Source organism: Schistocerca gregaria, chromosome 3 (genome assembly GCF_023897955.1).
Source record: "Schistocerca gregaria isolate iqSchGreg1 chromosome 3, iqSchGreg1.2, whole genome shotgun sequence".
Classification (NCBI taxonomy): Eukaryota; Metazoa; Arthropoda; class Insecta; order Orthoptera; family Acrididae; genus Schistocerca; species Schistocerca gregaria.
The window spans coordinates 174,032,468-174,044,562 of NC_064922.1; the positions used below are offsets into that span (position 1 = coordinate 174,032,468).

Sequence of the window (12,095 nt, forward strand, 5' to 3'; positions counted from 1 at the left end):
AAGCTTCTAGTCAGTACCAGTCATCGATGTTTGAATGCCGAGAGGTGTAGGATACAAATAGCGAGAGAGAGAAAGAGAGAGAGAGAGAGAGAGAGAGAGAGAGAGAGAGAGAGAGCTACACGATAATCACTACTGGCCATTAAAATTGCTACACCAAGACGAAATGCAGATGATAAACGGGTATTCTTTGAACAAATATACAGGGTGATTCAAAAAGAATACCACAACTTTAAAAATGTGTATTTAATGAAAGATACATAATATAACCTTCTGTTATACATCATTACAAAGAGTATTTAAAAAGGTTTTTTTTTTTACTCAAAAACAAGTTCAGAGATCTTCAATATGGCCCCCTCCAGACACTCGAGCAATATCAACCCGCTACTCCAACTCGTTCCACACTCTCTGTAGCATATCAGACGTAACAGTTTGGAGAGCTGCTGTTATTTCTCGTTTCAAATCATGAATGGTGGCTGGGAGAGGTGCCCGAAACACCATATCCTTAACATACCCCCATAAGAAAAAATCGCAGGGGTAAGATCAGGGCTTCTTGGAGGCCAGTGATGAAGTGCTCTGTCACGGGCTGCCTGGCGGCCAATCCATCGCCTCGGGTAGTTGACGTTCAGGTAGTTACGGACAGATAAGTGCCAATGTGGTGGCGCTCCATACTGCCGAAAAATGAATTGTTGTGCTTCTTGTTCGAGCTGAGGGAACAGCCAGTTCTCTAACATCTCCAGATACAGTAGCACCTTGGAAGAGAAAGGGACCAAAAACTTTATTGGCTGAAAAGGCACAGAAAACGTTCACCTTAGGCGAGTCACGTTCATACTGAGTTGTTTCTCGCGGATTCTCAGTGCCCCATATACAGACATTGTGATGGTTGACTTTCCCGTTAGTGTGGAAAGTTGCTTCATCACTAAACACAATCTATGAAACGAAAGATTCATCTGTTTCCATTTGAGCAAGGATAAAATCACAGAAATCGATTGTTTTACTCTTATCAGCTGCAGACAGTGCTTGAACCAATTTAAGACGGTAAGGTTTCATAACTAACCTTTTTCGTAGGACTCTCCATACAGTTGAGCGGTCGACATCTTAGCATCAACTGACGCTGACGCCTAGTCAACAGCGCCTCAAGCGAACAAATGTACAACTAAATGAAACTTTATAGCTCCCTTAATTCGCCGACGGATAGTGCTTAGCTCTGCCTTTTGTCGTTGCAGAGTTTTAAATTGCTAAAGTTGTGGTATTCTTTTTGAATCACCCTGTATTATACTAGAACTGACATGTGATTACATTTTCACGCAATTTGGGTCCATAGATTCTGAGGAATCAGTACTCAGAACAACCTCCTCTGGCCATAATAACGGCCTTGATACGCCTGAGCATTGAGTCAAACAGAGCTTGGATGGCGTGTACAGGTACAGCTGCCCATGCAGCTTCAACACGATACCACAGTTCATCATGAGTACTGACTGGCGTATAGTGACGAGCCAGTTGCTCGGCCACCATTGACCAGACGTTTTCAATTGGTGAGAGACCTGGATAACGTGCTGGCCAGGGCAACAGTCCAACATTTTCTTTATCCAGAAAGGCCCGTAGAGGACCTGCAACAGGCAGTCGTGCATTATCCTGCTGAAATGTAGGGTTTCGCACGGATCGAATAAAGGGTAGAGCCGCGGGTCGTAACGCATCTGAAATGTAACGTCCATTGTTCAAAGTGCCGTCAATGCGAACAAGAGGTGACCGAGACGTATAACCAATGGCACCCCATGCCATCACGCCGGGTGATACGCCAGTATGGGGGACGACGAATACACGCTTCCAATGTGCGTTCACCGCAAGGTCGCCAAACACGGATGCGACCATCGTGATGCTATAAACAGAACCTGGATTCATCCGAAAAAATGACGTTTTGCCATTCATACACCTAGGTTCGTCGTTGAGTACACCATCGCAGGCACTCCTGTTTGTGATGCAGCTTCAAGGGTAACCGCAGCCATGGTTTCCGAGCTGATAGTCTATGCTGCCGAAAACGTCGTCGAAAACTGTTCGTGCAGATGGTTGTTATCTTGCAAACATCCCCATCTGTTGACTCAGGGATGGAAACGTGGCTGCACGATCCGTTACAGCCATACGGATAAGAGGCCTGTCATCTCGACTGCTAGTGATACGAGGCCGTTGGGATCCAGCACGGCGTTCCGTATTACCCTCCTGAACCCACCGATTCCATATTCTGCTAACAGTCATTGGATCTCGACCAACGCGAGCAACTATGTCGCGATACGATAAACCGCAATCGCGATAGGCTACAATCCGACCTTTATCAAAGTCGGAAACGTGATTGTACGCGTTTCTCCTCCGTACACGAGGCACCACAACAACGTTTCACCAGGCAACGCCGGTCAACTGCTGTTTGTGTATGAGAAATCGGTTGGAAGCTTTTCTCATGTCAGCACGTTGTAGGTGTCGCCACCGGCGCAAACCTTGTGTGAATGCTCTGAAAAGCTAATCATTTGCATATCCCAGCATCTTCTTCCTGTTGGTTAAATTTCGCATCAGAAGCACCTCATCTTCGTGGTATAGCAATTTTAATGGCCCCTAGAGTACATTATGCTACGCACAATAATTCCATTCTGTATGTTTGACGCCCAGACTTATCCCTGCAAAGCCGCGAGCAGCTTTCACTACAGAGAAGGTGTTCAAAGCATCCACGTTGCGTTTTCAAACACTTCGCGAGTGGCTGGATCATACTTTGCTGAACCCTACACAACACACCTGCATCCACCATTGCCAAATCGGAGTGCATGGGAGCTATTAGACCATTTACAGCGGTGGGTGGAATACTATAAATTTGTAGACGCACAAATAAACACCTAATGTATTAAGGACTGGGGAGTGTGGCGGCCAGAACAATGGACCTCCACGATCAATCCATTTCCTTGGAAACGCTTCATTTAAATAGTTACGCAGTTTCGTTCCAAAGTGTGGCAGCGCTGAAACTTTAGCTGTCGCTGAACACCGCGTGGGACGGTTTTAATGCGTCAGGCAAGGTATTGCAAACAAACGTGCGTCAAAGGGACGTATCTAACGCATCCGGAAATAGGTAACGGACCAAAAGCACTCCTTCCACAATTCTAGCCCACAGGTTTATGCCAAAGTGTGGTTGAAAACCACCTTCATGGATGACATGTGGATGTGTTCCGACCAAAAACGGCTGTTGTGAAGGTTGAAAATACCTTCACGAATCAAGCTAGATTCGTCAGTCGGTAATTTCCAAGAATGATTGCCTATCTAAGCCGCGGGGTGCAAACGATATATATCGAACGTGCGATCCTAAATCGATCGCCCGACTCCTCTTTCGGGCGTTATGATCAGTTATTTGTGATTCTGATTTTTATCTGTTTTCCGTCGTTCCCTTAGTTGCTCTTAGTTACATACTTTCGGGAGTTAATGGCAAAAAGGGAATTGCTGCCATAGCGTACACATCACATGGCCTTTCACATGACGACAACACCAACGACGAGTAAGGTAAGTCATCTCCCTTGTAATTACAAGTATTTTTTGTAACAGTCTTCTTTTGTCACTGGGGCAGTGACCACCGTAAACATGCTGATAATGCCCACCACCAGAGACGCGTGATCGATTTAGCATCGCACGTGCGATATATATCGTTTGCACCCGGCACTTCGATAGGAATCACTCTTGCAAATTACCCATCATTCCATATCACGTTATTTATAAAACGTTCGTTATCTTCCAAGCTACTTGGCGGATGCGGTCTTCTGACCGCTGGAGTTGAGTTAACGTGTGAAGATACAGATTGCAATTCCTCATCGTTCAACAGTTCAACAACCAGCCTTTGAGATATCTGTAACTGCCTTACAATATTACAGGCACTTTGCCGAGGTGACTGGTGAACTGTTTTAAGAACCGCATTCTCTGTTTTGCAGGATGTCTAGTCCATGGACGACCTCTGTCAGTTAATTGTGGGGGAAGATTACCGGTTCGCCGAAGGCTTTGCTCCAGGCGACGAAAACCGTTCTTAGTGGGATGGCGTCTTTCAGGATACCGTGCAGCCTTCGCATGAGCAAGAGCAGACTCCTGGTTATCGGATGTACCCAGCACCAACAGAATGTCGACGTAATCACCATTTGTGTACTCCATCGGGAAGCCGCCCTAGAAGAGTCTCAAAAGACCAGTTAGTAGACCTATGCGTGCAGTTTGACGGATCCATTGTCATTCTAAACGACGGGAACTAGAGACCGAATGTCTAAAAAAAAAAAAAAAAATGAGGTGGGGGGGGGGGGGGAGGAGCTCCCGAGGATTCGAAAAACATAGTCGACGTCGGTTTGATGACCCAGCAGGCTCAGCGAGCAACGGCGATAGCGTAGATTGGTATACGTTCCTCTGTACATTCCAATACGCTACACAATGTGACAATGTTACCAGCTCCTCGTTTTCACATGTGTTTTCAAGATGTACCCGACGTGATTTTGCTAGATAAACTTTTGTGTTGAGTCTAGGTGAAGAATCGCATGCCGACCTCCAAGTAAAGCATTTTCTTCATCACGCTGTATAAGACATAAATGGTGATGCAGCTGTGTGTAAGATTCATGCCATTTTGTAATGACCTTTGTGATAAAACTTAAAAATAAAACAATGAAAGTACTTTGGCTGGAAGCATTTCCATGCAATAATTTTGTGTAACTAGGAGTTCATTATTCGTTTTCAAGAAATAACATATAACTGCTTTAAGCGTGTAGTAATTCACTAATTAACTTGCTGCGGCAAGATACGTTTAGTTGAATTAGGACAAATTTTCTTACAATGTTTCTCATTTACAGAGGAACCTTTGGAGGCGATACAGAAAGAAGTTGTTGCCACGGAGCGAGGACATACAACAATAGGATGCAGATCTGTTACTGGGGACGGGCTGAACAACTGCCGCTTTGTTCATCCGAAAGGCTGGGGCATGACGTTCAGCGGACAAAAGGATGCGAGGTATGTTCAGCTGTTACGAAAGTGTAATGAGGCAACGAGTGCACATAAAAGTGTGAGTGTAACGTCCGTATGAAGTTGCTGGTAAATTAGTTGAAGAAGGAATTTTTCAAACTGAGACCTTCCACGCTGATGATTACATCACAGCTCAGTTTCAGAAAATATTATTATTCGCAATATTTTTTCTGCAGTGCAGTCAAGGGCAGATACAGATACGCTGGAAATGGTCTTTCCCATGGTGAATGTTTCCTGAGAATTACTGACGTGAGAGAAGAGGACTTTGGGGAATGGGTGTGTGCAGCTGCATTGGAAGGACAGGAAGTTGGAGAAACATTGACTATAATAAACATTGTCGAAGAAGGAGGTAAGAAAATTGTGTTATCTAAGTACTGTAGAAAATTGTGACCATAATACTATACTCAAATTCAGAATTCTGATTTAATGACGAGAAGATAAGTACCTCTGGTCAGAAGAACATAAGGTAACAGAAAAAACAGCAGAAAATGGTATAACAGGAGTAGGATCCGGTATGAATAGTATTGAAAATGTTCTTTTAATGAAGAAATGTATGATGCGAGAAAGATAGTATTTTTAGCAACGATCAGACATGTTCATTTACAATTACACTTACTATCTGCTAATACTGACCCTACGACATATCTTAGAAGAACAATTAAGGAAAGGCAAACCTACGTTCCTAGCATTTGTAGACTTAGAGAAAGCTTTTGATAATGTTGACTGGAATACCCTCTTTCAAATTCTAAAGTTGGCAGGGGCAAAATACAGGGAGCGAAAGGCTATTTACAAATTGTACAGAAACCAGATGGCAGTTATAAGAGTCGAGGAACATGAAAGGGAAGCAACGGTTGGGAAGGGAGTGAGACAGGGTTGTAGCCTTTCCCCGATGCTATTCAATCTGTGTATGGAGCAAGCAGTAAAGGAAACGAACGAAAATTTCGGAGTAGCTATTAAAATCCATGCAGAAGAAATAAAAACTTTGAGGTTCGCCGATGACATTATAATTCTGTCAGAGACAGCAAAGGACTTGGAAGAGCAGCTGAACGGAATGGACAGTGTCTTGAAAGGAGGGTATAAGATGAACATCAACAAAAGTAAAGCGAGGATAATGGGATGTAGTCGAATTAAGTCGGACGATGCTTCGGGAATTATATTAGGAAATGAGACACTTAAAGTAGTAAAGGAGTTTTACTATTTGGGGAGCAAAATAACTGATGATGGTCGAAGTAGAGAGGATATAAAATGTAGGTTGGCAATGGCAAGGAAAGCGTTTCTGAAGAAGAGAAATTTGTTAACATCGAGTATTGATTTAATTGTTAGGAAGTCGTTTCTGAAAGTATTTATATGGAGTGTAGCCATATATGGAAGTGAAACATGGACGAGAAATAGTTTGGACAAGAAGAGAATAGAAGCTTTCGAGATATGGTGCTATAGAAGAATGCTGAAGATTAGATGGGTAGACCGCATAACTAATGAGGAGGTATTGAATAGGACTGGGGAGAAGAGGAGTTTGTGGGACAACTTGACTAGAAGAAGGGATCGGTTGGTAGGACACGTTCTGAGGCATCAAGGGATCACCAATTTAGTATTGGAGGGCAGCGTGGAGGGTAAAAATCGCAGAGGGCGACCATGAGATGAATACACTAAGCAGATTCAGAAGGATATAGGCTGCAGTGGGTATTGGGAGATGAAGAAGCTTGCACAGGATAGAGTATCATGGAGAGCTGGATGAGACCAGTCTCAGGACTGAAGACCACAACAAACAACAACAACATCTGCAAATCACAGTTAGGTACATGGCACAGGATGCTTCTCATCGAATCACATGTTAGGGTTTCGCCTGGCTCCAATTGAATATGGAGCATGGGTAACTGTGCATTCTGTCATCAGTTTAAATTTGTATTCGTGGTCCTTATGGCAGCATTATGCAAGGAGGAGGAGGGGGGGGAGTATATTAGTAAATTCTTCACTAAATACTGGTTGTTGATACTTTATAACGGGGCTTTCGCAACACGGCAGCATCTTCGTGACGCTCTTCCAAGTGTCAAACGAACATGTGACTAGTCATTGAGCCAAACTAATATTTTCAGTATCCGCAGTTAGCCCTACTTGATACTGGTCTTCCATATCTGACCTATATTCTAAGATGGAATGCACGTGCGTTTTCTAAGCAGTCCTTTGCAGACTGACTGAATTTTCCCAGCCTCATTGTGAAGTAATTCGTACTTAATTTTGCTGTCCGTATGATTATTGGATGGGGGGTCGACTGAAGTGGCGAGTCTACCGCGATTTTCGCACCGCATTAGGGATACTAAAACACAACATCCGGCTGTAATTTCTCACCATATCTAGTAATATGCTGTACAGTGCTGTTAAAAATATTGTCTCTCGACCACAGCTACTATTGATGGATAATGGAAGTGGTAGCTCAGCACGCGATCCTCACCAACGACGTGCGCAAGGGATCTTTCACGCGTTTTGGAATATAGGGTGGCGCGCCATCCTGCATAAAAGACGTACCTTCCAGCGCGTGTTTATCATCCAGGCTGGAGATGAACCGATTCTGTAACGCAACGCCGTACCTCGACCCCTGACGGTCTTTCGAACAGTAACCCCCAACCCACCCCCCCCCCCCCCACCCCAGTTTCCTCGTAGGGAAAGAGTCCCATCACGAATGATTTGGTACATCTACACCTACCGTGACTTTGTCGTCATGGAATGAGGTTTCCACGACACTTCTAGGACTTTCGTTAGCCCAGATTATGCAGACACTCTGAGTGTGACGTTGCTACGTCCGTTCACAACATGTTGCACAACCAATCTTCATCCTCCCACATTTTTTGAGGTGCCCACTTCACAAATGCTCTCGGTGTTACAAAATCTCTGGTTAACGGTTCACTGCATAGTGATTCTCGTGTAGCATTACAATAACTGGTATTTAGCAAAGATGATATTCTTTATAACAAATGCTCTTCGTGTCAGCCGTTATTCATCAACAATAGCTGTAGTCGAAGGACAATATTTTTAACAGCACTGTACAGCATATTATTAGATATGGTGAGAAATTACAGTCAGATGTTGTCTTTTAGTATCCCTAATGCGGTCGGAAAATCGCGGTAGACTTGCTGTACAGCGCCATCTCTTAGCAAGTTTTTGCATTCTTTTTTCGTTTCAATAAATCCCATGTGGCTTCCTACACATGTGCAAATTTTTACCACTCTGATTACATTATTCCGTGAATTAATGCATTTTCAAATGTCAACGCACTTTAGGGTCACCCTGTGTACGCAATGGAACTCAGTGCAATTAAATGGAAAGAAGATAACGATTTCTGGTCACAAGAATGTTATACTACTAGCCATTAAAATTGCTACACCACGAATATGACGTGCTACAGATGGGAAATTTAACCGACAGGAATAAGATGCTGTGATATGCAAATGATTAGCTTTTCAGAGCACTCACACAAGGTTGGTGCCGGTAGCGACACCTACAACGTGCTGACATGAGGAAAGTTTCCAACCGATTTCTCATACACAAACAGCAGTTGACCGGCGTTGCCTGGTGAAACGTTGCCTCGTGTAAGCAGGAGAAAGGCATACCAACATGTTTCCGACTTTGATACAGGTCGGATTCTAGCCTACCGCGAATGCGGTTTATCGTATCGCGACATTGCTGCTCGCGTTGGTCGAGCTCCAATGACTGTCAGCAGAATATGGAATCGGTAGGTTAAGGAGCGTAATGCGGAACGCCGCCCTGGATCCCAACGGCCTCGTATCACTAGCAGTCGAGATGACAGGCATCTTATCCGCATGGCAGTAACGGATCGTGCAGCAACGTCTCTGTCCCTGAGTCAACAGATGGGGATGTTTGCAAGACAACAACAATCTGCACGAACAGTTCGACGACGTTTGCAGCAGCATGGACTATCACCTCGGAGACCATGGTTGCGGTTACCCTTGACACTGCATCACAGACAGGAGCGCCTGCGATGGTGTACTCAACGACGAACCTGGGTGCACGAAGGGCAAAACGTCATTTTTTCGGATGAATTCGGGTTTTGTTTATAGCATCATGATGGCCGCATCCGTGTTTCGCGACATCTCGGTGAACGCACATTGGAAGCGTGTATTCGTTATCGCCATACTGGCTATCACCCGGCTGGTGATGGTATGCGGTGCCATTGGTTACACGTCTCGGTCACCTCTTGTTCGCATTGACGGCACTTTGAACAGTGGACGTTACATTTCAGATGTGTTACGACCCGTGACTCTACCTTTCATTCGATCTCTGCGAAACCCAACATTTCTGCAGGATAATGCACGACCGCATGTGCAGATCCTGTACGGGCCTGGATACAGAAAATGTTCGACTGCTCTCACCAATTGAAAACGTCTGGTCAATGGTGGCAGAGCAACTGTCTCGTCACAATACGCCAGTCAGTACTCTTGATGAACTGTGGTATCGTGTTGAAGCTGCATGGGCAGCTGTACCTGTAAACGCCATCCAATCTTTGTTTGACTTAATGCCCTGGCGTATCAAGGCCGTTATTATTGCCAGAGGTGGTTGTTCTGGGTACTGATTTCTCAGAAGCTATGCACCCAAATTGCGTGAAAATGTAATCATATGTCATGTCGGTTTTAGTATAATATCTTTGTCCAATGAATACCCGTTTATCATCTGAATTTCTTTTTGGTGTAGTAATTTTAATGGCCAGTAGTGTAGATGTCCTGTAGTGTGCCTTCAACTCCAAACCACCGCCATTTCTGACTACAGTACTGTCAAGTGGGAGGTTACTGGATCGCTAGTTGGAGGTCTTTTGTGTTTTCTGATTAAAGCTCTGTCTGTTTCGGTGCCGCTGATGGCCGTGTAACTGTTGGAAGGAGGCCAGTTGATGGTCGTGTGGAGAACAGGAGTTTGTGGTACAACTTGACAAGAAGAAAGGACCGGTTGGTGGGACATGTTCTGAGGCATCAAGGATCACCAATTTAGTATTGGAGGGCAGCGTCGAGGGTAAAAATCGCAGAGGGAGACCCAGAGATGAATACACTAAGCAGATTCAGAAGGATGTAGGTTGCAGTAGGTACTGGGAGATGAAGAAGCTTGCACAGGATATAGTAGCATGGAGAGCTGCATCAAACCAGTCTCTGGACTGAAGACCACAACAACAACAACTTATCAACCAATAATTACGACGTTGGATGTAAATGCTTAAGTGTTACTCTGATTGAAGAGATTCGCACATGAGAGGAAGTAGTGATCACGCCACATCATCTTTGTTTGCATATGTACTCCACAAGCCACTGTATGGTGCATGGCGGAAGGTACCTTGTACGACTACTATTCATTTCCTTTCCTCTTCCACTCACAAATAGATCGAGGGAGAAACGACTATTTACAAGCCTCCTGGCAAGCCATAATTTCTTGTAACTCTGTGGTCCTTACGCGAAACATACGTTAGCTCCAGCAGAATCATCCTGGAGTCAACTTCAAATATTGGTTCTTTAAATATTATAAATTTTTATTTGTGAGACGTCGACAACTGTTCTGCAACATATTCATGGTAGACAAATCCGCCACAGTTGTAAAGTACTTTAATGAACGAAGCCTTTCACGACTGAAGTCGGTATTCGCCATCTACGTACGGTAGATGGTTACCTATAGTTGTTAGGTCATGGACATGACACCGTTCTATTGCTAGACTTTAGATACTACTGATGATGGCGCTAAGACCTCGAAACCGTGGTAGTGAATACCGACTTCACACGTGCAAGACTTCGTTCAATAAAGTACTTTACAACTGTGGCGGATTTGCCTATCATTAAAATCTCGAAATTTTCTTAATAGTGTTTCGTCAAAAGAACGTCGTATTCTCTCCAGGAATTCCCATTTGAGTTCACAAAGCAACTCCGTAATACTCGCGTGTTGATCGAACCTATCCGAAACAAATCTAGCTGCTCGCCTCTCAATTACGTTGATGTCATTACTTTGATGTCTTCCTTTACTCCGACCTGCTACAGGTCCCAAACACTGGAGCAGTACTCAAGAGTGGCTCGCAGTAGTGTTCTATACGTAAACTCCTTCACATATGAGTTACATTTTTCCTAAAATTCTCCTAATCGACCAAAATCGACCATTCACCTTGGGAATGTTCTTACTGTTCTTATGGGTTCGTTCCATTTCAAATCATTTTGCAACGTTACGCCCAGATATTTAAATCTTGTGATAAATACAATAAAATCAGTTAGACACTGACCAAAAGGGAAAAAACGGATTTCACTTTTGTATTGCAGAGCTTTATCAGAATTCATCATTACGATTGTATGCAAATAATGTACTTTTAACTATCAAACTTTTGCAATAACAAACATTTCTCAGGAAAACTACGTCGAAAGAATTAGTGAAACCAATATTACAGTCTGGATGATAATAATTTCGGAAATATTATGAAGTATTTTTTATATTCATTATGTAACTGTTCTGTGAAAGTAAACTGAAAAAGTAAAAAGAAATGTATCTTTGTTTACTCCGTAAGTGATACCAGAGCAAATCAGTATATGCGTCTTCAGTCTAGTGCATCCTTAAGGAAATTTGTGACACATATGATGCAAACAAGTAAGTCTTAATTCATCATTCACATTCATGTCTGAATCTTACTTGAGTGATTATCAAAGCTTTGCCTTTTTATGCTCAACAGAATGCATCACAACATCTTTATTATAGTAGTCAGAACTATCATGAACTTCATAATAGTCTGAAGATCATCATAAGTGTTGATTTTGATATCTTGAACGGCATAACTGTGCTTGTTAACTAAAATGCGATATTCAATTCCAATAGCTATAATATTACTCTTAAATATTGTGGTATTATTTAATTAGAGACTAATTAAATGCAAATATACGTGCCAAATAAATGTAATTATTAGTTTGAGAGCTTTCATACACATGGATTTACTGTGTTGATTACACTCTGGTTTTGCTTCATATATGTTGTTATGGAGCATAGCAAAGCATGTATAGCTATTTACTCTCTTATTGTATTTGAAAAATCTTTAGGTTCACTTGTAAAGTGTG

The 12,095-nt window shown here is 43.2% G+C and overlaps 1 protein-coding gene across 1 annotated transcript in view; it reads left to right on the forward strand.

Moving 5' to 3' along the window:
- Positions 1-12,095, forward strand: part of LOC126355738 (uncharacterized) — a 189,431-nt gene that overhangs the window by 175,145 nt on the left and 2,191 nt on the right. The window contains exons 8-9 of the mRNA XM_050006113.1: positions 4,848-5,004; positions 5,193-5,365. Coding sequence (XP_049862070.1) covers positions 4,848-5,004; positions 5,193-5,365 — 330 coding nt within the window. The remainder of the gene's footprint in view (positions 1-4,847; positions 5,005-5,192; positions 5,366-12,095) is intronic.